Genomic DNA, 25,802 nt, shown 5'->3' on the forward strand with positions numbered 1-25,802 from the left:
TTACCCCAACTATTTCTGGAATTATGCAAATTCAAAATTATAAATAATATAATCACGTACTCATAACAATATAAGGTAAATTTTTTTTTTTGTCCTTTGCTCCGCTTGAGCTAACCATATAAAAAAAAATTACCTTTCAATCTCATAAAATTTCTTCCATAGAATAAATAATAAAGTAGTGGGATATTAAAATATTATAATATGGGTTGGTAGTTACAAAATATATGCTTTAGTAGGTAATAAGTGGTAGATCATGATATTAGTGGTTTTATGAGTTATACCAAAGTAATGATCACTTTCTTGCCAATTTATAACCACTATCTCACAAAAAATATTGTACTTTAATATTATAATTTTAATATTAAAATGCACTAATACAAACAGATATAAATTTGACTAGATAATATAATAGTAAAAATAAATTTATCGAATAGTATAACACAAGAAATATAGATAATATTCAAAAGTTGATGAGTAAATATGATCCTTTACCATTCTTATAAACGTCAAAATGTCTAGCCGTCGTAGTTAAGAATCTTTCTTGGCCAAACTCCCGAAATTACTAGAGAATCAGCATAGTGACAAAAGCATTCATATTTTGGCTTCGCAATAATTAGTACACAAAATTTATTTGTTTACGTCATTAATGTGGTTCTTTGAGTCAGCTGAATTGTTTTGACTCTGAAGAAAGTTGCTCAGTTAAGTAAACAAAGTCCGCTTTGACCAGATGTTGACAAAACGAAAGTTGCAGATATATATTACTCCCTTGTTCCAATTTACGTGGATACGTTTGACTTGATACGAAATTTAAAAAAATAATTTTTGGAATTTTTGTTCTTAAACAAGTTAAAAAAACGTTCAGAGTACTTGTGTGGTTATAAATACTTCTCATCAAGGATAAAATTGTAAGTTTAAGCTAAATTGTTTTCAAATTTAGAAAAGGATCATTCTTTTTTAAACAGACCAAAAAAAAAAAATAGGTTCACAGAAACGGAGGAAATACTATATTATTACCCAATTACCATATCTTCCTGCATCTAGTACAGTATGAATAACTCCATATGTTAAAAATTCAATATTTAGATGTAACTTTCCAATTTTTAGGTTTGAAACACAAGAAATCAACATCTCAGGAGATTTGATATGATCAGAACTTAACATAAAAAAGTATTTTTAAAAAAGCTTTACCAAAACTCCAAAACTAATGTACAAAAAGCTTCAAACTTTTCATATAAAAACAGCAAATTAGAATACAAAAAATCTCCTTTTTTGAATAAAAATGACCATCAGAAACAGTTTAGCACCACAAAGCTATATTCAAAACACCCCTTTCATTTTATGTAATCAATTTGGTGTGCTCGCATCGTTACCTTAATTTTTTCTTTTCATTTCGTCCTTAAATTTTTTGATATTTATATTTCACCCTTTACCCTATATTAATAATAAGTCCACCTCGTATCATATTTTTCTTTATAATATTGTAAATGTATCCTCCAAATTATGAGTATGTGATATAATAAAACGATGATAAACGATAATCATCGAAACAATACAGTATAATACATATAATAGAATACGATGTACACCATAAAACGTTGAATAAAAATCATCCAAAAAATACAGCAAAAGTTGCAATTTCAACGCACGCACACCTGCTTTGCTTGCATAAGTTACTCATTTCATGAAAGTTTAATTATTAAAAATCTCTGTTCTTTTTCTTTTGAAAGGACATAAGTTATCTTTTCTTTGCACATAATTATTTTTCATCTGCCATGCTTACGGTATCATCATATATTAAATCCAGACAAATAAAATACTCCGATGATATCTTCCTATGCACTGCTAATTAGTTTTAATTAGTTTCATCTAGCCTTTTGTTCTTTCCACGTACGTCTTTAATTCATCTTACAATTTTTATTTTCCAAATTTTAGTTAGTGCAAAGTTTAGTTGACCAATGCAATATTTTTAAACAAAAATAATACTATGCTACAATTTTCATTAGAAATGATTCTGGCATTTTTTTGTAAAAAGAAACTCTATAATAAATTAATTAAATTGAGGTATTTAGTATGCATTTACAAAACTTCATTTGAAGGCTTTGATGTGGCTGACATCTTCCCTTCATACAAGTTTCTTCATGTTCTCAGTGGAATGAAGCGTAAACTTCTGAATGCCCACATTAAGGTAGATGCCATTGTTGAGGATGTCATCAACGAGCACAAGAAAAATCTTGCAACTGGGAAAACTAATGGAGCATTAGGAGGTGAAGATTTAATTGATGTCCTACTAAGACTTATGAATGATACAAGTCTTCAATTTCCCATCACAAACGACAATATCAAAGTTGTTATTGTTGTAAGTATTATTGATCAATACTACAATCCTATGCTTTTTCTTACTCTCACATATCCATTGCCATAGCTAAAATATTTTTAATTTTTACCAAGAAAAATAATTTCTTGTTAGAAAAATAATTTCATGTTGTAACTTGGCCTTTATTAATTTGCCGGACATGTTTACTGCCGGAACAGAAACTTCATCAACAACAACTGTATGGGCTATGGCTGAAATGATGAAGAATCCTAGTTTATTCACCAAAGCTCAGGCAGAAGTGAGAGAAGCCTTTAAAAACAAAGTAACATTTGATGAAAATGATGCGGAGGAGCCGAAATACTTAAAGTTAGTTATTAAAGAAACTTTGAGACTTCATCCGCCATCTCCACTTTTGGTTCCAAGGGAATGCAGGGAAAGTACAGATATAAACGGCTACATTATTCTAGTGAATACTAAAGTGATGGTTAATGTTTGGGCATTGGGAGGTGTTAAGAACTATAATTATTCTCTTAATTAGTTAATTGTCTTAGCTTAGTGCTTAGTTTTAGATTTGTATATAGTGGAGTCTCCACTCACTCTTTCTAATTCAATTAATCAGAAAGTTACACAAATTCTGGAACCTTCTCTCATCCTTTCTCTTCTCTCTCTCTGGGCTCTCATGGTGGACGATCCACTGCTTCATCTCCATTGAAGCACAACTTCAGATAATAGTAAGAGCTTGACTGCTGCTCCATCGACTGTGTTTCTTCACATGGTATCAGAGCCGGAGCTTCGATTTTAGATTCAATCCACGAGATCTGTTGGTTCTTCCTTTGTTGATGATCGTTTAAACCTAATCGCACATATGCAGATTCATTTCTCCATGAATTTCAAGATATAGCTTGAGAACAGGTTTCTTTTACTTCTGATTCACAATTCTTTGAGAATCATTGTTAAATTTCATTCATCTTATATTTTTAGATATCAAAATTTCTTAGATTTCTCTGTAATTCACAAGTATGAGGTCCGATGAGAACGATAATCCAACAGTACCAACTGTGAATGAGCCTCTGAGTCAATCAGGCATTGACATTAGTAATCCTCTATACATGCATCCATCTGACAATCCTGGGGCAGCTCTAGTCCCTGCTCCTTTTGATGGCTTTGGTTATCGATCATGGAGAAGAAGTGTGATGCGAGCATTGTCTGTGAAGAATAAATTGGGATTTATTAACGGAGACTGTAAAAGACCAGATCTAGATTCTCCAAACTTTCGCTTATGGGAGAGGTGTGATGACATGGTCACATCATGGATCTTAAACTCTTTGACTAAAGAGATCGCAGATAGTGTTGAATACGTAGCTAATGCATTTGAATTGTGGAGAGAACTTGAGGATCGATATGATCAAACAAATGGAACAAAGTTGTATCAAATTCAGAAGGAGATCAATGATCTGTCTCAAGGATCACTTGATATTACCAGTTACTATACGAAAATGAAGAAACTATGGGAGGAGCTCAATACTTTGATTACTAAATCTCATTGTGCCTGCAACTGTTCGTGTGGGGCTAAGGAAAGTATGCATAAAGCAGAGCAGGATAGGAGGCTCATACAATTCCTTATGGGATTAAATGAGACATATACTGTTGTTCGAGGGAGCATATTGATGATGAATCCTCTTCCCTCAATTGCTCAAGCCTTTTCTTTGTTAATCCAAGAAGAAAGGCAGAGGGAAATCAAGCCCACTGGCCATCTGGTACTGGAATCATCAGCTTTGAATGCCAATACAACCAGACCTAACACATTCAGGACAAATTACTCTCCCGGCAACAATCATAACAGCAGAAACAGACCTTTTTGTGACTACTGCAAGAGGCCAGGTCACACTAAAGAGAAATGCCACAAGCTTCATGGATATCCACAGAATTTTGGACAGAATTTTGGTCACTATCAGAATCCAAACACAGGACAAAACAGTTTCAGTCAAAACACAAGGCAAAGTTCCAACAACAATAGTGCCAACAGATTCAACAGAGGCAACAGGACTCTAGCCAATGCACATGTGGCAGCCACTGAATCTCAACCTGCAGAGAATGATAGTCAGAATAGATATGTTAGTCATGACAATCCTCAGAATGTGAGCCTTACCAAGGAAGAGTACAATCAGTTGGTGACCCTGCTACAACAATTTCAGTCATCTGGGATAGGAGATCATGGAGGTGGTATTAATGCTACTTCAGGAACAACAAACTTTGCAGGTATGGTAGCTTGTACCTCCTCAATTGATTTTGGCAAACTTTCATGTGAATGTTTCAAGAACAAAGCTGACTCATGGATTATAGATTCAGGGGCATCAAATAACATGACCTTCAACAGATCCCTATTAACCAATATAATCAACCTACCTTATCCCTTATTGGTCATACTTCCAAATGGCTATAAAGTAAAGGTGACAGAAATAGGCAGTGTAATTCTCAATTCTAAGATCACTCTAGATAAAGTGATGTATGTTCCAACTTTCAGATACAATCTAATTTCTGTCCACTCTTTAACTTCTCATTTAAGCTGTATTGTTGCCTTCTTCAATCTCTGTTGTGTGTTGCAGGCCCCTTCAATGAAGAGGCCTCTGGTGATTGGTAAAGTGAATGATGGGCTATACATCCTATGCCCAAGTTGCTTAAAGAAAAACAATGCAAGTCTTGCAGAAAAGGACAATTCTAGACTTCCTGTCATTTCTACTTGTTGCACTTGTGACACACACTGTCCAACTCATTCTACTGTAAATGTACCAATCCACACCAATAAGTGTGTCTCTTTTCCCTCTCTCATTGTAAATAATTCATGTGCAAGTGCTAGTAAACATGTTCATTTTGAGGATGTATCTTCTGAATTGCCTGGTTTCTTCCCTCAATCTTGGACTGAAAATAATGTAAATGTGTTGTGGCATAACAGGCTTGGACATGTTCCCTTTGTGAAGATGAAAAGGATTACTTCCATTCCTGCTAATTTCTCTCCTAAACAACCCTTTACCTGTACCATTTGCCCAATGGCTAGACAAGAAAGATTACCTTTTCCTCAGAAAACCAGTGTATCTAACAAAATATTTGAGCTTTTGCATGTTGACCTATGGGGTCCATATCATATTCCTACACATGATAAACACAAGTACTTTGTCACCGTAGTGGATGACTATAGCAGATCTACATGGACACATCTTTTGTCTAGCAAGAGTAATGTTATTGATATTCTTAAAAACTTCATGTCCTTGGTGGAAAACCAGTTTAGTATCAACATCAAGTCCATAAGGTCAGACAATGGACTAGAGTTTACCAGTGGAGAAGCAACCAAATTGTCTCAGTCCAAAGGAATCATTCATCAAAGAACTTGCCCATATACACCACAACAAAATGGTGTGGTAGAAAGAAAACATAAATACCTTCTTGAAACAGCTAGAGCGCTCCTTTTCCAATCCAAATTACCTCTGAGATATTGGGGTGAGTGTGTCCTCTGTGCTACATATATAATAAACAAATTGCCATCCAATTCCATCAACAATAAAACCCCATATGAGCTGTTGTATAAGAGAAAACCAAAATACTCTCATCTCAAGAGCTTTGGATGCTTGTGCTATCCCACTATACCAATACCACATAGGGACAAGTTCAATCCCAGGACTGCCCCTCATGTCTTTGTTGGGTATCCTTTCAACACAAAGGGGTAAAAAGTTCTGAACCTGGCCACTAGAAAGATTTACATTTTCAGAGATGTTGTGTTTAATGAATCTATCTTTCCTTTTAACTGTAGCATAAACAAGTCTTCCAACTCACTTGTTTTTTACCCTGTTCCTTTCATTGACTCTCTTGATGAACATCTTCCTAAAAACACATGAAACATGCAGACCACTGAAAACTTGAGTGACCAAGGAAATGTGGATAACACACCTATCTCTATGTCACCTATACATGCAGCCAGTCCCTTATCTCATGGAATATCCACACATCATCAGGAACACACATCTAGCTCCTCACTACACAACACACCATCAGAACACAACATGGCACAAACAGATACAGAACAAATCCATCCAACTAGGCAGTCACACAGAACTCATAAACTTCCTACATATCTACAGGACAATGTTCATTCCTTACCTAAATTCAAGAATAATTCCACTTCCCTAAATGCTTTATTTTCTGTAAACCAACACATTGCCTCTGATCTACTAACTCCTGATAGTCAGGCTCTTGTGAGAAATATTTGTCATGACAGGGAACCATCATCATATGAGGAGGAAGCTATTGATCCTGCATGGCAAGCTGCTATGACACAAGAATTTGATGCATTACATTCAAATCATACATGGGACTTAGTAATGCTGCCACCTGGGAAGCAAGCAATTGGATGTAGATGGGTGTACAAAGTGAAACACAAAGCAGATGGTAGCATTGAGAGATTCAAGGCCAGATTAGTTGTTAAAGGGTACACTCAACAGGCAGGAATAGATTATACAGAAACTTTTTCCCCAGTTGTAAAGATGACAACAGTCAGAGCTTTAATAGCTACAGTAGTCAAGAAAGGTTGGCTCATCTCACAGTTAGATGTAAACAATGCCTTCTTGCATGGAGATCTCAATGAGGAGGTATATATGTAGGTGCCACCTGGGCTAGTGTTAGACAAGCCAGGCCTGGTATGCAAACTGAATAAATCTCTTTATGGGTTAAAGCAAGCAAGCAGACAATGGTATGCAAAGTTAACTGAGGCACTTTATTCAAGAGGATACACACACTCCATGTATGACTACTCACTCTTTTACAAGAGAAATGGAAGTGACTCAGTGTATATTGTTGTGTATGTGGATGATGTGCTGTTAACTGGGATTGATGAACAAGAAATTGCTCAACTTAAGAGATTCCTACATGAGCAATTCAGGATCAAGGATCTGGGACAGCTTCACTATTTCCTGGGATTAGAGGTTATGTATAAGGAAGATGGGGTCATTATATCACAAAGGAAGTTTGCATTGAACCTGCTAAAGGAGTATGATTGCCTAGAACACAAGACCTGCTCTTCACCATTGGATCCAAATGTGAAACTAAAGGCCAAGGAAGGAGCAGAATTGCAGGATCCTACCTATTATAGGAAGTTAGTAGGGAAGCTGAATTTCTTGACCAATACTAGGTTAGATATAGCATATGGTGTTCAACACTTAAGTCAGTTTATGCAGAAACCCAGGGAGCCCCATTTGAAAGCAGCATTTCATTTGCTAAGGTACCTAAAGAATGATCCTACCCTGGGAATCTTTATGTCAAAGGATGAAGATCACACAGTCAGAGCTTATTGTGACTCTGACTGGGCTGCTTGTCCAGACTCTAGGAGGTCCATCAGTGGTTATTTGGTGTTGCTAGGCAACAGCCCCATCAGCTGGAAGTCCAAGAAACAAAAGACCATCTCACTGTCTTCTACAGAAGCAGAATATCGAGCCTTGAGAAAAGTTGTAGGTGAATTAGTGTGGCTACGCAGGTTATTTGAAGAACTGACTGTCCCCTTTTCTCTACCTATTTCTGTCTACTGTGATAGTCAGTCTGCATTACACATTGCTAGGAATCCAGTATTTCACGAAAGAACCAAGCATATAGAGGTCGACTGTCACTTTGTACGTGAATAACTCCAAGCAGGTCTGATCTCTCTTCAACATATCAGAACTGATGACCAACTTGCAGATGTTTTGACTGAAGCTTTGACAGGGATCAAGTACAACGATGCATTGGCCAAGTTGTCAGTGTTTGCTACACCTCCAATTGAGGGGGGGGGGTGTTAAGAACTATAATTATTCTCTTAATTAGTTAATTGTCTTAGCTTAGTGCTTAGTCTTAGATTTGTATATAGTGGAGTCTCCACTCACTCTTTCTAATTCAATTAATCAGAAAGTTACACAAATTCTGGAACCTTCTCTCATCCTTTCTCTTCTCTCTCTCTGGGCTCTCATGGTGGACGATCCACTGCTTCATCTCCATTGAAGCACAACTTCAGATAATAGTAAGAGCTTGACTGCTGCTCCATCGACTGTGTTTCTTCACAGAGATCCAAAATATTGGGATGACACAGAAAACTTTAAGCTAGAGAGATTTGAGCAATGCTCTGTGGATTTTTTTGGTAATAATTTTGAATTTCTTCCTTTTGGTGGTGGACGGAGAATTTGTCTTGGAATATCATTTGGTTTAGCTAACCTTTACTTGCCATTGGCTCGATTGCTGTATCACTTCGATCAACTGGAAACTCTCAACCGGAATGAAGCCAAGAGACTTGGACTTGACTGAATTAGCTGGAATAACTATTGCTAGAAAGGGTGACCTTTAACTTAATGCCACTCCTTATAAACCTTCCCGTGAGTAATTTAATAGCAGCAGGTTTTTTAATTCCATTGTCAACCTCAGTATTGTATAATCTTTCTGATGTTTCGGGTTTTAATGATTTGTAATAAATGTAGTCATTACAAAAAAGTAAGGATACAACGACATTTATTTAGTGATATTTGAAATAAAAATAACAACATTTATGATAAAATATCACAAAGAAGAATGACATTTGTGACAAAATGTGGTAAAAATGACATTTGATTCAAAATGTCGTAAAAATAATGACATTTGATACAAAATGTCGTAAAAACAATGACATTTTGTATCAAGTGTTATTATTTTATAACATTCAATACAAAATGTCATGAAAAGACCGACATTAGATATAAAATGTCCAAAAGATTAGGACTTTATTTTAAATGTCATATTATAGTTGATAATTACGAACATTTACATTAATGCCGGAAATTTCTCTATATTTTTTAATTGTAAATCATTCTTTTCTAGAAGCAAAAGAAAGTATTCTTTTTATTTAGTACTGTATATTTTTTTGATATTTTTCCACAGAATAGACGAGTTCTCTTGTTATTAATCAATGTTTTAAAAGGTTTTTTTAGGACTCGCCGGCCTTAAAATAACATAATGATCATGTATGGTGTTTAGTTTTGTGAGGTTTACGCCCCAAGTGCCCGATTGTACCCAATTGTTTAGTGCTTGGGATACACCCAAGAATTCCTATGCAAATGATGTATTAAATTCCTAATTACTATTGTTGATCCTCGAGATACTTTAACAAATAAATGATAAAAGTTCTATACATATGTAGAATTATGAAGATTGAGATTAACTCAAATAATAAAGTTAGAGTATTGCATATTTACTAAGTGAGAACATCATAGGAGTAAATATTATTTGAATATTTCTTCTAAAAATATACATATGATCCGAAATTTATATCTGATCATTTGCAGTTGATCTCCATTTCTTAGTTTTATGTCTGTCAAAATTATTATTTTTAATTATTTAAAAGTTATGATATTATAGCCAATTTCTATCTCTTAATAATTTTAACACTATTGCATCATAGATACTTGTTAAAATATGTTAGTTATTTTATTTTCTATGAGTTTTTTTTATCTTTCTAATTTTCTTAATTTTTTAATGTACTCTCTATTGTTCACATTATTATACTATTTTATAAATTAAAAAATAATTTTTTATGTTGAATCAATAATATTACTAGTACTTGTTAAATATTGAATTAAAAAATAAAGTAGAAATTTAAAAAAATATATAAACCTAGACCACATTTGTAACTTACGTTAATTGCTAACCAAAAGTTAGCCGAGATACTCTCGGCTCCTTTCCTAGAAGACCTCAAAACCCTAACATGGTGCGAACTGTCAAATTGGGTCATTTTTGTTTTATCAAATCTAGTCCAATTTTAGTCAAATTTGATATGTATCTCAGCAATATATACAAATTGCAGTCTCGAAAAAAGCTATGTATGGAGAGTATCGGAGATTTAGAAGGAAAAAATTTTGGCGGTAAGAATTTTCGGCTTCCCTCCTCCTAATTCTGAAATTACAGTTTCTTTTATTAATTAGAATTCTTCAGACAAACGCTTTGGTAATTTAATCACATATACTTGGAGATTGAAGAAGACATGGAAAGGGAGGCAAGTTATTGGAAGAACATTGATATAGGGTTCAGACTCTTGGTGAGGCTTTCACAGGTTCATATCTATCTTTAATTTAATTTAATACTATGTAAATCTATTTTTTGTAATGTGATAGTTAAAAGAAAGTATTTTTCTGTTCTGAAATACTTACTAGGTTTCTCCTTTCCAAGTTATTTAGGCTCTTTAAGGTTGTTTGCATCTCTACTATTTGAACTTCTTGTATAGAAAAATATGCTGCTATTTGAAAAGGATTGGATTAATATGATCTCATTTTAGTTGTCGGATGATTATGGATTTACTCTTGTGAATTTAATTATCTACTCTACACAAAAATCAACCTTTCATCTTTGCTTCTCAAGTTCAACATGTGTTTTATATCCATCATCCAATGGCAGAGGAGTGTCAAATTGTTATTAAACTTAAGCCAAAAGTTTTTTTCGATTTAGATAAAAATACACAAGCAACTGGGAATATGGAAGGCCGTATGAAAGTGTGGCATGAGCAACGACTAGATGATACTATATTTAAAAGTGAAAAGATATTGAATGGGTTAGGGAAGGAGTATCCGGAACAGAAATTGACCCACAAACTCGAGAAAGTATTGAAGTATTTGATGAAGATTACATGTCTTATTGTTTGACTTGGTAGTTAGATATTATTTCATACCTTTAGACTGTAGAAATTATTTTCCAATTTGGCAGGAATCATATTTTTGGACTTGGGAGTTTAGTTGTTGATATATTGGATATGTAGCAAATTTCGTAGTGTGGCTGTAACATGTTTGAGCTGTAGTGCAAACTTATTTCGGACAGTAGTTTTATACTTCGCTTAGAATGCATTTAGTGAAAAACTACCTTTCCTACTCATCTCCACCATTACTTTATTTCTCTTCGGTTTAGTATTTGGACAAATGCAATAAATCCAGTCTCATATCATCAGATTCATTGTATTTATTTTTATTTGTTCTATTATTTGGAGATTTGAGATTATCTTATAAATTTGTGAAACTCAATTCTTTCTGGGTTTTTTTTTCCAGATATGAGAGTTATAAGTAAGATAATTTTGGTCTGGCTTATTTCTGTACTAGATGTGAAAAGCCCATGCTATGCATCGGCCCAACAAGATATGATTGTTCTTTGCATTTGTATTGTTACATCAGTTCTGGTCTAGAGCATCTAAATCATTTACATGTTGACCTGCTTGAATTTCAAGACTCTCAAAGTCACAGTTAGAAATTCTAGTAGAGCACTGAGCCAAGACATTATTTCTTCATTATTTAACTACTATGAAAGTGTCGAAGTGAAATTTATGATTTTCAGAATTAACCGATTTGTTGATATATTCATGTACGGATAACTTCAACATACAAGTGACATGAACAACAATGAAGGATGTGAAAAATAAAAAAGGGGTGAAAGATGGCATTAAACGGAAAGGTGGAAAGTAAAGCAGAAGACTGTTACCATTTCTTGCGTTTTGGTCAACATAAGTGAAGGCAAAGTTCTGTTTAATTCGTGAATATCGTTGAGCAATTTCTCATTCTCAATATTGTCACTTCTTATTTCAACGTCTAAAGTTATGATTCACATCAAATTCCAATTCAGAAAATGAAACACCAATTGTTGTATCTTTTATCAAGCATACACACTTTAAAGTTCTTGCAGAGTTGTTGATAAACAGAGCAATGGTATTTCAAGCTGTTACACGTAAAACAGCAGCCCACTCAAAAAAGAAAGAAGAGGCTATAAGAGGTATTGACATTATTATATTACTAATGAAGAATATAAAAAAATATAAAGCAGAAATGATACCAAGATATATAGAAGATAGAAACATAATTAACAGGAAGAAAGTTCGCAGATGTCGCGTGCTGAAGATCTTCAAGAACCTCTTCCACAAAAGCTGTTGTTGAACTTTCCAAAGCTTTTTTTTTGTTTAAACTATGAACTTCATTCCGTAATAGCTCTTTGTCTGCGAGCATAGTGCATACGTCATCATTATCTTCTACAAAAACTTCATTTTGAAAAGGCAGGCATGACACAATGAATTCATGTCTGCAAAGGCCAATGCTAAAGTTTACTAACAGTTGTTTTGAGATATAGAATTTGCTAACAGAAAGAGGCTACCCTATATTAAAGATACAAAACTCTCTGTTTGCATTTCCACACATAAAAGTGTCACATAGTTTAAGAATAGCACCTTATGTTATTGATACTTATAAGTATCTCGTCACGCCTCCTTGTTAGACAACAAATCTTTTCATCCAAATGTTTGAGAGAGGTCTCTCGATCAGCTAAAAACAAAGACAAGAATTGAAAGGAAATTATAAAAGCAATTAGAATAAAAGTCAATCACCGGTTCATCACTATTTAAATAGCGTAGAAAAAGTTTTCTGTATGTGTTTGTTTATCCGAAACAACTGATATTATTGGAAGTTCTAAATTTAGTCTTAAGCTCATATTTAAAGTAGTAAATTAGAGGATCGTAATATATATTATTTTAAGAATGTGAAAGCAAGTAATTTGACAGCTGGGAAAAAATGCATTACCAAAAAAAGAAGAAACAGATTATAATACTACGCAAAAGCCTCTATAATCTACCATAAATACCATAAATTCTCATGAAGCCATCGATTTCAACTTGCAGTCTGTATGAAGTTCTCATCAGCTCCAATTCTCGAGTAGTCAAAGCACTTTAAACTTCCGTACTTGTTGCCTGAATGTTGCCTTAATTTTTTCGTTAACCTGAATGAATTCATTGAATATGCTACTTAGTTCCTAAGACATAGAAACACATAGAGACATACACACATATACATGTTTAAGTACACACACACCAAAAAAACACAGTGAATGAGATAAAACTGTATGGAAACACCTGATGAAGCATATCCTTGAGCGAAGACATCTGAAACAGAATTGCAGCTGAGCGTTCCATATTGCTTCAGTTCTCGTTCCTTCTTTTGTGTTTTGTGGATGCTCTCTTAATTTGACGTGCCATTAAGAGATGACATAGGAGAAGCCGTAAGCAACTGGGGTTCACGATTTTTCGACATTCAAAATCTTCATTTACAACTAATGCATAGGAAAGGCCAATTTGCACACACGTACTATATGTTGGTACTGATGCTTCATATTCAGAAATTTTTCTTGTATAGTATTTGCTGCGAAAGAGATCAATTGCACCTATTTCAAGAAGACAAAGGAATGATATGCACAGAATATTATAAAAAATTTTAATTAAGCTAAAAGAGATCAATTTTACCTATTTAGGAAGCTAGTTAATGGAAATTCAGTTAATAATCTGTAAATATCAAAATTGAAGTGAAGATACACACATAAGTACAAAGTATTCAGCAAAAGTCCAGCTTGTAAAGAGCTAACCATATCATCAAAACTGAAAAATCTGCGAGCTACAAATCTAGATCAGTACCACTAAGCCCCAGATAACATCTGAAGATATAATAAAGGAAGAAAAATTCAATACTGAATTAAGACATTGCCTAAGGAACCAGAAGAATAGAGTTTCAATAAGGAAGGATCATGTTTTCTGATCTAGTCTATTAATCAACATTTGTTGTTCATATTTTCGAATTCTACACTATTGTAAAGTTAGTAGGTATTTCATATTTTATACAACTGATTTAGATCATTTCACCTAGTTGTGTGAATCAGGAATGCCAACACAGAAGCCAATCAGTAGTTCCACTGAAGTATCAACTTCTTATCAGTTTAATGGAGAGTTTGCTGAACAAACAGTTGCTCTAAGAGGATGCTCATCTTCTATATTTAGAACAGGTTTGTAAACTAAGATTTTGTTATCCTGAACTGAACTATGAGACATTAAACATTTACATATTTAATACATTCATAACACCTTTTTTGTCTTAGAAAATATCTCTACAGTTCAAGATTCCCCTATTTTTAATAATGTCAGAGATGTACGTGATAGCTCCTGTATTTTTGAAGTTGGTAAGTGTGGAAGTATGTCTCCTGGAAACAGCCTCTCTACCCTTCGGGGTAGGGGTAAGGTCTGCGTACATATTACCCTCCCCAGACCCCACTTGTGGGATTATACTGGGTCGTTGTTGTTGTTGTTGTTGTTGTATAGTTTAAGTGTGGAAGTATGGTGTTCAAATTTGTAGAATGTTCAAACAGCCAGACTTATATGCTTAATTCCTTATATCTTAGGGTCCACATCGGGAACATGCGCTGAACAGAATGATATTACTATGCATAACACTGCAAATAGAGGTTTGGTTTCTTATAGCTTTAAAGTCATTTCAGTCATTTATTTTTCGAGGTTGTCATTTTTTCCCTTTGGTTAACCCCAAAAAACACAAGTCGTAGATCTAAAAAATTGGGTCAGTGGAACACTATTAACTTTCCCAGTAGCCCTTATAGACTGAAAACTGTACCGAATTATAAGTTTTGTAGAGCCAAAAAATTTCAATATGAATCACTGGGATTTTGCTGTGATAATGGATAAGTGAAATTGATTCACTATGGACTACCTTCTCAACTCCTAAATATTTATTTAAGAAACTCTGAGGAGTCCAAACATTTTTGCACTTATGTTAGATTGCATAACAATATATTTGCATTTACTTCTCTTGGAGTGAATTATGTCAGAGATTTAGCAAGAAGAATTTGTGGTATTTATACGTTTAGAGTTCAAGGGAAAATGTATCATTTCATAAATGACCTCCTTCCTTCGAGTCAACCAGCCAAAAATCTACAGTTGTATTCATATGATACTGATAATGAACTAGCAAATCGGATGACATTCTCTGACAAGCTTAACGAATCGGTTATCAGGACTTTGATGGGCATATTTAAAGTTAATCCATACTCTATCTTTTTGAAATCTTTAACAGATATCTCAGAATTATCAAACTTCTACATTGCACTTAAGTCTGACTCTAGTTTAGATCAAAGAACATATAACTTACCAACATCATCTGAAGTAGCAGCAATATGGATAGAAGATGGAAGTAGTTCTAATTTTTCTCTACCACATATTCGAATTTATACACATAGTAATAAAAGTCAATTGCTAAATTATTACTATGGCTGTTACGATCCATTGCAGTATCCATTGCTATTTCCTTATGGACAAAACGGATGACACTGTGGTATTAAAAAAATTATTCGAACGAATAATATTATTAGCCGCAGAACTTATTGTGATATGAATAGCTACCAAGTGTACTAAACGTGTGTTCAGTTGACATGCTACTTGACATGGAAGCAGAACTTCTAGAAAAAAAAGAAACGAAAAAGAAATATTGTGTCATGCCGTGAATATTATTGTTACAAGCTCCAAATGAGTGATGGAGAAGAAAATGGAGTTTTAAATGCTGGAAGAGTATTCCAACAATACTTAGTTGACGAATTCACCAAGCTTGAGACTCAAAGGTTAGATTTCTATTCATTTAATCAAGATTTATTTCGAATTGATGCGTTAGCGGGGATTCTTGATGTTCTAAGACATGGTGATTGAGAGGCATGCAACATAGGTAGACAATGTTTTTACCTATAAGTTTTATAGGAGGTCCTAGAGATATGAGCCAACGATATATGGATGCTATTGCATTAGTGCAATTTTTTTTGAAACCTAATATATTTGTAACAATGACATGTAATCCATCATGGACAGAAATAGAAGAACATTTATTAGTAACAGATGAGGTACAAAATAGACCCGATTTAATTAGTCAAGTGTTTAGAGCTAAGGTAGAGGAGATGAAAACAAATATACTGAAGAGAAATATATTTGGAAAAGTTGCTGCTTTTGTGTACACTATTTAATTTCAAAAGCGCGGTCTTCCACATGCTCATTTTCTTATCATACTAAATAACGAATATAAATTGTTAACTTCGGAAGCTTATGATAAATTTGTTTGTGTTGAACTGCCCGAATCTGATAAGAATGACTACCTGTATTCACTTGTTACTAAACATATGATGCATGGACCTTGTGGTAGCTTAAATCCTAAATGTCCTTGTATGAAGAATAGAGAATATTGTAAGTTCAAATATCCAAAAGAATTTGTTGATCATACATATAAGGGAAAAATGGATACCCAATTTATAGAAGACGAAATAACGGTAAATTTGCAAATATTTGATGCCAATTTCTTGACAATTCATGGGTCGTTCCTTACAATTCATATATATTGAGAAAATTTAACTTCCATATTAATGTCGAAGTTTGTTCTGATATTAAATTTGTTAAATACCTTTACAAATATATTTGTAAAGGACATGGTAAAATTGCCTTTTTCATCCATGCATGATGATCCTAATATTGAAATAGATGAGATCAAAGAATATCAATCTGCTAGATGGGTTTCTCCACCGGAGCCAACTTGTCGTTTATTTGGTTTTCCCATTAGCGAAATGACTCCATCCATTTACCATCTTCAGCTAAATCTTGATGGACAACAATTTATCTCTTTTAAAAGCACACAGACCATAAATTCAATTGTGAATAACCCCATTATCAGAAAAACCATGTTGACAGAATTCTTTGTGATGAATACAGAAATGCAAAGAAGTTAAATTTACTCTACTAGAAATTTCCAAAATACTTTGTATGGTCCAAACAATATAGAATGTGGACACGTCGAAAGAAAGGTGATGTTGTTGGACGTATAGTCTGTCATGGGCGGCTTTCCAGCCATGCCCCATGACCCCTTGGGCGTGCCCTATGGCGTCCTAGCAACCCTCCCAATGCCTAGATCCACGGACGGCCCTGTGGTCTTGGCCGCGCCAAGTTACAAGCGCGCATGTGCCTCTATCGCCCCACCGATATCCCTTGCCAGTGCCCAGCCGCAGGTACATGCCAAGTGTGCCGCGTGCGTAGACAACATTGTGCACGCAGATCGTGATGCCAAAGACAATGCTGCTAATAATGGACCTGTTTCTGCCTTGTAGAAAACTAACTCCTTTTCATTGTAAATATAGAGTAGTTTTATTTCATGTAATTCTATTATGTTTCTCTAGATTAATCAAGTCTAGTCTTGTAGCTTTGATTTATTTTTTTTAAGCATTATTAGGGGGGATCAAGCAATTAAAACTTTCTAGAAAGCAAACATTCTCTGTATTGGTGTCTCTCCCCCTCGACACCACGTTACCTTTCTGTAATAGCTTTCATTAATGCAATCAAACTTTCTTTCATTCTCAATTCTCATTTCTATTCTCTCAATTTCTCTTGACATTGGTTTTCCCGTACGACACTGACAATCTAGTCTAGCGTACGGAGGGGACCTCAGTTGGCGGACAGTAACTGCACTGACATCAGTTGCTTAGCCTTACGTCGCTCTTCCAAAGAATCTCAGGAAGGTGCTGCGTAACAAGTCACATGGCATCCAATAGAAGGATAAAAGTATTATCTTAGATTATTATTAATGAACACTAGAGGACCAAAATCATATCAACATTTGCTACCCATAAATGGATTATGTTGCAGTACATTTAGAGAAGCAGTAGAAAAATGAGGCTTATTACAATGTGATAATAACTTAGTTGATAGTATGTTAGAAGCTGTAAGATATCAGATGCCTTATAGTTTAAGACGTTTATTTGCTACACATCTTGTATATTGTAATCGTGCTAACCCGAAAGAACTTTGGAATCAATTTGAAGATTCTATGTCCGAAGACTTCAAGATTTTGCCAAACTTAAACTCGAAACAGATTCGTCATATGGCCTTAAACTATATTAATGACATTTTGCATTCAATGGGTCGTGACATAAATGAATTTACACTCACACCAGAAAGAATTTTAGTTTGTTATGCTACTAGGGAGGCTCAAGATTCTCATTTTGAAAGAAATATAATTGTTACAGAAGAAGATTTATTACTAGAAACAAAATTGAATGATGATCAGCGAAAAGCATATGATATAATCCTTGCTAGAATATTTAAGAATCAATGTGGAGCTTTTTTTATTGATGGTCCCGGAGGAACTGGTAAAATATTTTTGTACCGCGCATTATTGGCTACTGTACGATCAAAAGGATTCGTATAGCAACAACAACATCTGGTGTCGCAACTTCAATTCTTCCCAGAGGACGAACTGCTCACTCTCGTTTTAAATTTTCTATTGATATTGATAACATTTCTCATGTAATATCAGTAAGCAAAGTTCACTTGCATCATTGATATGAGATGCTAAACTAATTGTGTGGACGGAGTATTTATGGCCAAAAAACAGCTGATAGAGGCTTTTGATTTACTACTGAAATATCTAATGGATACAAACACACTCTTTGGTGGAAAAGTTGTCATCTTTGGTGGTGATTTTAGACCAACTTTTCCAATTGTTCGGAGTGGAAAAAAAAGAAGATTTCATATGTGACAGTTTATTGTGTTCTAAAATTTGGAACCAACTCGAAAAATTGCGGTTATCAATAAACATGCGAGCAAGAACAGATCCTGCTTTCTGCGACTATTTGATGCGAATAAGGAGCAAAAAAGAAAAACTAAATTCTCAAGGTAAGATTGAAATTCCTGATTGTTTCATTGTTTCTTTATAAGGGAAAAAGAATCACTGAATCTGTTATTTAGAATTACCTATCCGGATTTGTACACATCTACTAGTGATATATCTTTGACTAATTCTCGTGCTATTTTAACAACAAAAAATGATTTTTTTGACGAAATAAATGATATGCTCATAACCCAATTTTTTGGTGAATCTAGAACATATGTAGCATTTGATGAAACTATTGAAATGACTGATCAAAGTCAATATGAAGATTCTTGCATACTTTACACCCGACTGGCTTACCTCCGTATAAATTAATCGTGAAAATAAATTGTCCCGTTATTTTACTATGGAATTTAAACCCCTGCGAAGGTTTATGTAATGGAACACGACTTATATGTTGTAACTTTGAGAGGCATGTGATAAGTGCAAAAATTGATGTGATGACCCAGTCGGTCGTCTTAAGAATTAACACCCTGATCCCCTATTAACTGGTTTTCCTGTATTTGTTTCTGTTATTGTGAGTTGTCGGGAGGAATTATTTGGAGTTTCGGAGAGTTTTGGGACAATTAGTCCCTAAATGAGAGCTTAAGTTTTGGAAATTTGACCGTAGCCAAAACAGTGTGAAGACGGCCTCGGAATGGAATTCCGATGGTTTCGTTAGCTCCGTGGGGTGATTCGGGTTTAGGATCGTGTTCGGATTGTGTTTTGGAGGTCCTTAGCTAATTAAGGCTTGAAATGCTGAAAATTGAAATCTGAAGTTTCCGGTTCGATAGTGAGATTTTAATCTGAGGGTCGGAATGGATTTCCGAAAGTTGGAGTAGCTCCGTAGTGTTGAATGTGATGTATGTGCAAAATTTCAGGTCATTCGGACGAGGTTTGATATACTTTTTGATCGAAAGCGTAAATTGAGAGTTCTCAGAGTTCTTAGGCTTGAGTCTGTGGTTGATTCGATGTTTCAATGTTGTTTTAGGTGTTTTAAGAATTTGCATAAGTTTGGATAGTGGTATATGTCTTGATTGTGCTTTTGGTTGAGGTCTCGGGGGCCTCGGGATGGTTTCGGAAGGTTGTAGGAAGAATTGGGAGTTTGTTGAGCAGCTTCAGCTACTGATCTTCTGTCATAACCGCACCTGCGGTTGGGTCCCGTAGGTGCGTAGCCACAGAAACAGAAAGGGGAGAGCCAGCAGAAGCCGCAGAAGCGGGAGCTTCACCGTAGAAGCGGTACCACATCTGCGTATGGGAAACCGCAGGTGCGAAAGCTGGATTTTAGTGAATTGTTGCAGCTGCGAATTTTGTTCCGTGGTCCCATGACCGAGAAGCGGATTCGCTGGGCAGAACATATAAATAGTTGCCTTCGCAAATTTGAGTTATTATTTCACCATTTCATCCGGGAATTGAGCTTTTGGGGAGGTTTTTGAGAGGGAATTCAAGGGAGCTTCGAGGAGGTAAGATTCTTGGAACCTAAACTCATTATTATGGTGATTTTTATCATTCTAAGCATAAAAATTTAAGAAACATCAGTGGTAAATTGAGGATTAGGGCTTAATTAATTAGAGACCTTTGAGTGATGATTTGAGGGGCCATTTGAGGTGCGATTTTGGTATTTTGGTATGACTGAGCTCGTGAGAGTGTGAGGATTCTGAAAATATAAATTTTACCCGATTCCGAGACGTGGGCCCGAGGGGCGTTTTGGTTATTTTACCTAATTTCGCGTATTAACTTAGAATTTATTGTAGAATCAGTTATTTGAAGTGTTATTTACATTATGCAATTGAATTGAATAGATTTGGGCCATTTGGAGTCTAGTAATTGTCGAAAATACGTGGTTTCGGTTTGACTTTGGGCCGGTTCGAGGTAAGTGGCTTGCCTAACCTTGTATGGGGGACATTCCCCTTAGGATTTGGTAATATTGATAATTGAAATGCCTTGTACGTGAGGTGACGAGTGCGTACTTGTTCTAATTGTTGAAAATCCGATTTTCATTAAGTAATTACTAATGTGTTTCTTTTCCTGTTTATACTACTTGCAATTTAAGACTGTTGTTAGCTTGGGGAAGCATGTCTAAGTGACTTAATTGCTTTATTTGTTCAAACTGCCTTACCTGAATTATGTGCAGCATGCTAGGCTAGAATTACCTGTTTGCCTTAATATGAAATTTGCATTTGCTGAATATTTTTCATGTTGTTGTTGTGTATTTACATTTGGGAGTACGGATGTGGGATTCCGGTAGATCCCCCTTGTCTGTTTATTTGGGACTATGGATGTGGGATTCCGTTAGATCCCCCTGCACAGTTACATGGAACTACAGGACTACACCCGGTAGATTTTCCCGATACTGGTATTTACATTTGGGACTACGGATCGGGATTCCGGTAGATCCCCGCGCACTATGAGTTGGACTACGGGATGATATTCCGGGAGATCCACTGGATATTTATATTTGGGACTACAGGACGGTATCCTGGGAGATCCTCGGTTGTTATCTTTGTGTTGAGTTGTATTTCTTTATGTGTTTACTTTGTCTCTATAGTAGTTGTTGTTGTCCTTTATATCATGTGTTACTTTCATTGTTGTACTTATTTATACTGTACTAACTTGTTTCCAAGAGAGAAGATGAGGCTCCTCTTACACCAACTGTATTCTCATTCCGCTCTTTGCTAAATTGGCAGGAAGTTGGTACCTCCGTGGAATTACCAATAGGATTATGTGTTTTAGAATGAAGGTATACCATTCGTCGTTGCATTAAGTTTAATTATCTTCTGTCCGCCGACTTCTCTTTATATATTTCATGGCGTCTTTGTTTTATTTTGACACCTCTTTCTTCAGAGCATTGACGCTTCCCTTTTTTTGGGGGGCATATAGAATCAATAGTTTTTTCAAGCCTAGACATCTCTTTAGCTAAACCTGATCGCTGCTAAAAGAAATGAAGAAACTTCTGTTAAAGTTGCTAAATTTCTCTGCACAAACCATTATCGGATTATGAAAACAAATATACATGAGAAATCACTACAACTCATTTTGATACACCAGTAAACTTAGTCTAACAACAAACTAATATCAACCCTCTATTGATCCACCCTCTCCCAAATCAAAGCATTTGAAGATCATCACTTGATTGTTCATAGCCATTCTTAAAATAAATGAAGACATTAGGATTTGCTTACAGATTTTGATATGCACATATAGGAAAGAGTTCTATCAAAAAAATGTATTTGGTTCTTCGCAGATACTTAAAATGTGAAAATGCAATAATGACTGGAGCACATAATAATTGCTTATAGAACTTGAAAAGAAAAATCTAAAAGAACATTACGTAGAACCATCACATTGTCACTCTTACTCCAAGAAAAGCAGAAGAGGTTCAGCACTTGAAGCCACAACTTATGCCCATGTTGGTCAAACTAACAATTTTCTTTTCAAAGGCATCCAACTGAATGAATGAACTCTGGTATCCAAAGATAAAAAAAACCAAGATTTTTCTAAGATGACCTATATCATCTTCCAAGCAGTAGCTATGATATAATTTAGCCCCACGAAAATGAGAACAAAAGCCATGATACTCCTTCAAACAACAGAGATAAAACTAAATCACCAACACTTAAAAGATAGAGAAGACAGAAATATGCATAACAAATTTAATAGAAATGGTAATTCATTGAAGAATTTATTCAAACACCTAGAGAAGAGAAGACATTGGTAGTAATTTTATACCTTCAAAAGCCACCACTAATTATTGGCACGTCTAATTGCCAAAATAAAAGCTAAGTAAACTGATACTGAAAAATAACTTGGAAAACTCTGCTAAAAGGGGAAAATGGCATATCAAAAGATACAATCTAAGTCTAAGTAACTAAAGCTGAAACATATCTTGGGAAACTTAGCAAAAAGGAAAAGATAAAAAAACGCATATATAAAGACATAATCTTTAGATGGATTAAATCAAGAATTCAAGAAATGATCAAAAACATTAACTAAACATGGATGATTACTGTAATTGAATCTATTAATTTTAGAAAACAAGAAAAGAATCAGAATACTATAAATTAACAATGGATTAGCTGATTTACAAAAAACTTTTGACTCTTACATGAGAATCACCGTATATTTTTTTTGATTTGGTAACCTTGGCCAAGATCATAGTAATACTCAAAATACCATCCATAGAAGAAAATCATCCTATATAATAATTACCTTCAAATAAGTAGAAAATTCGAAAAAGAACTTCTCAAGCAGCAGTCGCTATAACCCCTGATTAGCAAACGTTGTGTTCTTCAGAGAAACCCAACAGGAAAACCAAACAAAATAGCAAAAGAAGATCGTTCAGCGGAGCAGACACGACAACTTAAGTTCGAAGTTCATCGAGAAAAAGCTAAGGTAATCCAAAAACTAAGTTCTGGAGAGGAGAGTATACGTAGGTGTATAATTTTATGTAATATACAGAATTACTTTGCAGCTGTCAAAAGTAATCTACGTGTTGCTTTGTAAATATAATGAGTCAGTCCAAGATGTAAAACCTGTCACTTTTAGAGCTAAAGTAGCAGTGAAAGGTCAAAAGTGAATTTTGAAAATACCTAAAGAGTTTGTTGTATTTACAAAATGGTGTGATGGTAATTGATGTAATAATGTTAAAAAGCAGGGGCAAAAATATTATGGCTGAAGCTGGCATGTCGATGAAGAGCAAGCTGCTTTTCCTCTTTGTGATACAAATATCCAAAAATCTTCAAAACAAGAAGACCTAAGAAGGTAGGTAGACCTTAAGATGATGTGAATAGCAAGTATTAGCTGCATATCCTGTGTATGAATAGAGAACGCCTGTTGCATCTCTTGTTGTATTTAATAATGAGAGAAGATATTATTTTTAGCTGGTCTATAATAGCAGCAATTGTTAAATCCATCCATTCAATAAGAAAATTACTTACCTGATAGCCAGTGTTGCTCCCAAAGTTGTGTCATACCTTGGCTTCTGATAATACAACAGTCAATTTATAAGATAGCAGTTGGTTGAATGATTTCTTCGTATACTACATTGTGTGTTGTATGATCATCATTGCTATCAAATGTTGGCGGTCGGATCAACAATTTCACAGAATTTGAGGTTTTTGCTCGGGATAAAGCAACATAAAGTTAACCGTGTAAAAAAATAGGCTCTCGTAAATAAATTCCAACAAAATCTAACGTCTGACTTTGAGCTTTATTCATAGTCATAGCAAAACATAATCTAATTGGGAATTGTGTTCTTTTGAAATGAATAGGTAGTTTTTCATCTTGTGATGATAACAGCGGTATTCTCGGAATAAATACATGTGTGTTTTTTTATCACGACCCAATCCCCGAAGCCGGTCGTGATGGCGCCCCTCGTGAAGATAAGGCCAGCTAGACCAAAACGTAACACCTCTTTTAAACAGTTAATCATCATAAACAGTAATAATATATAATATAATACTCATAAATTGCGGAATTTTAATGTTAACAACAGCAGGAACCATCCCGACACAGCCCAAACCGGGGTGTCACAAGTCATGAGCTACTACAGAATCTGCTATAGGTCTACAAAATACGGAATCCAATACAACAGTCTGAAGAAAACATAAATGATAGAGGATAAGAGAGAGAAGGGGCTGCGGCGTCAACAGCTACCTCGTAACTTCAAATCACTGCCTTGCCTGGACGGAAATAGCACTCAGGTGCGGACTCTGCTATACCTGAATCTGCACACACGGTGCATGGAGTAATGTGAGTACTCCGACTCAGTGAGTAATAACTATAAATAATGGCTGAAAGTATGAAAACACGTAAAGGCACAAAGCAATTCCATATCAAGCAGTAAAAATCGCTTAAAGCAGTAAATCAGTGAAGAAATCAAATGATATTCCTTTTAAAACAAGTAAAACCGGTAATTTAACAGGTAAATAACAAGTAGAAGTCCGCCCCTCGGGCACAGTATTAATCTCCCAACATAGTATCAGCCCCTCGGGCTCACTCTCAGTACAGTATCAGCCCCTCGGGCTCAGTATCAATCACTCAGAACAGTATCAGCCCCGCGGGCTACCTCACAATCACTCATATCAGCCCCTCGGGCATAGTATCAATCGCTCAGCATAATGGGTACCCGCGCTCACTGTGGGTGTGCAGACTCCGGAGGGGCCCCTTACGGCCCAAGCGCTATATCAAGCCACCTCGTGGCATCATCACTCGGCACTCGGCCTCACATCACTCAAGCCACCTCGTGGCATATAAAGTATCTCAGGCCCTCGGCCTCATATCACTCAGCATATCCTCACATATGGCCCTCGGCCTCACTCAGTCCAAAAATCATCACAAGCCCCTTGGGCATTAGTAAAACAGTAGTTCTCAGCCCAAAACATGATGTAGAAATATCATTTAAGTTTCAAATCTGAGTAAAAGTGGCTGAGTTTGTAAAACAGTAGATATCAACAGGACTGAGTTCAAATAATAAGTCAAGTAGTGAGGAAACAGTGATAAAAATCCCCGAAGGGTTCAAATAGTTGGCACGAAGCCCAAATATGGCAATCAGCCCAAATCATGATGATAACAAATGAATTTCAGTCAAATATTCGGTAAAATCATCAATCGGGATGGACCAAGTGACAATCCGCTGTAGTGAAAGACCCCACGCTCATCATCCAGCGTGTATCTTGCCTCAATATAGCATTACGATGTGCAAATCCGGGGTTTCAAACCCTCAGGACATCATTTACAACCATTACTCACCTCGAACTGGCTAATTCTCTAGCTCGCCGACGCCTTTGCCCCTCAAATCGGCCTCCACGCGCATCGGATCTAACCAAAATTAGAGCGAATACATCACAATATGCTAAGGGAACAATACCCAATCGAAAACAATCGAAAAATATCAAGAATCACGAAGTTGGCAAAAACCCGAGCCGCGGGCCCACATCTCGAAACTCAGAAATTTTTACGACATCGAGTTCCTT

General features: G+C 35.4%; 2 protein-coding genes and 2 long non-coding RNA genes across 8 annotated transcripts; 3 read left to right on the forward strand and 1 right to left on the reverse strand.

The window, feature by feature from the left end:
* Positions 1–2,513: 2,513 nt before the first annotated feature.
* LOC142165741 (5-epiaristolochene 1,3-dihydroxylase-like) lies at positions 2,514–2,852 on the forward strand. The gene has a single exon (XM_075224108.1). It carries the CDS (start codon positions 2,514–2,516, stop codon positions 2,850–2,852), a length of 339 nt encoding a protein of 112 aa, XP_075080209.1.
* Positions 2,853–3,333: 481 nt separating this feature from the next.
* LOC142165742 (uncharacterized) lies at positions 3,334–6,036 on the forward strand. The gene has a single exon (XM_075224109.1). It carries the CDS (start codon positions 3,334–3,336, stop codon positions 6,034–6,036), a length of 2,703 nt encoding a protein of 900 aa, XP_075080210.1.
* A 3,973-nt stretch (positions 6,037–10,009) lies between these two features.
* LOC142166226 (uncharacterized) lies at positions 10,010–12,029 on the forward strand. Of its 5 annotated transcripts, none has more exons than XR_012696422.1 (3): positions 10,010–10,218; positions 10,289–10,406; positions 11,723–12,029. It is a non-coding gene; the product is annotated as an uncharacterized LOC142166226 (long non-coding RNA). The 5 variants fall into 5 exon arrangements; XR_012696423.1 differs by lacking the exon at positions 11,723–12,029 and adding an exon at positions 11,389–11,624; XR_012696421.1 differs by lacking the exon at positions 11,723–12,029 and adding an exon at positions 10,799–11,381.
* A 9,809-nt stretch (positions 12,030–21,838) lies between these two features.
* Positions 21,839–23,828, reverse strand: LOC107794531 (uncharacterized). The gene is made up of 2 exons (XR_001649946.2): positions 23,038–23,828; positions 21,839–22,408 (listed from the first exon to the last, which is right to left on the reverse strand). It is a non-coding gene; the product is annotated as an uncharacterized LOC107794531 (long non-coding RNA).
* Positions 23,829–25,802: the final 1,974 nt, after the last annotated feature.

The sequence above is a fragment of the Nicotiana tabacum genome, chromosome 11, assembly GCF_000715075.1.
Source record: "Nicotiana tabacum cultivar K326 chromosome 11, ASM71507v2, whole genome shotgun sequence".
Lineage (NCBI taxonomy): Eukaryota > Viridiplantae > Streptophyta > Magnoliopsida > Solanales > Solanaceae > Nicotiana > Nicotiana tabacum.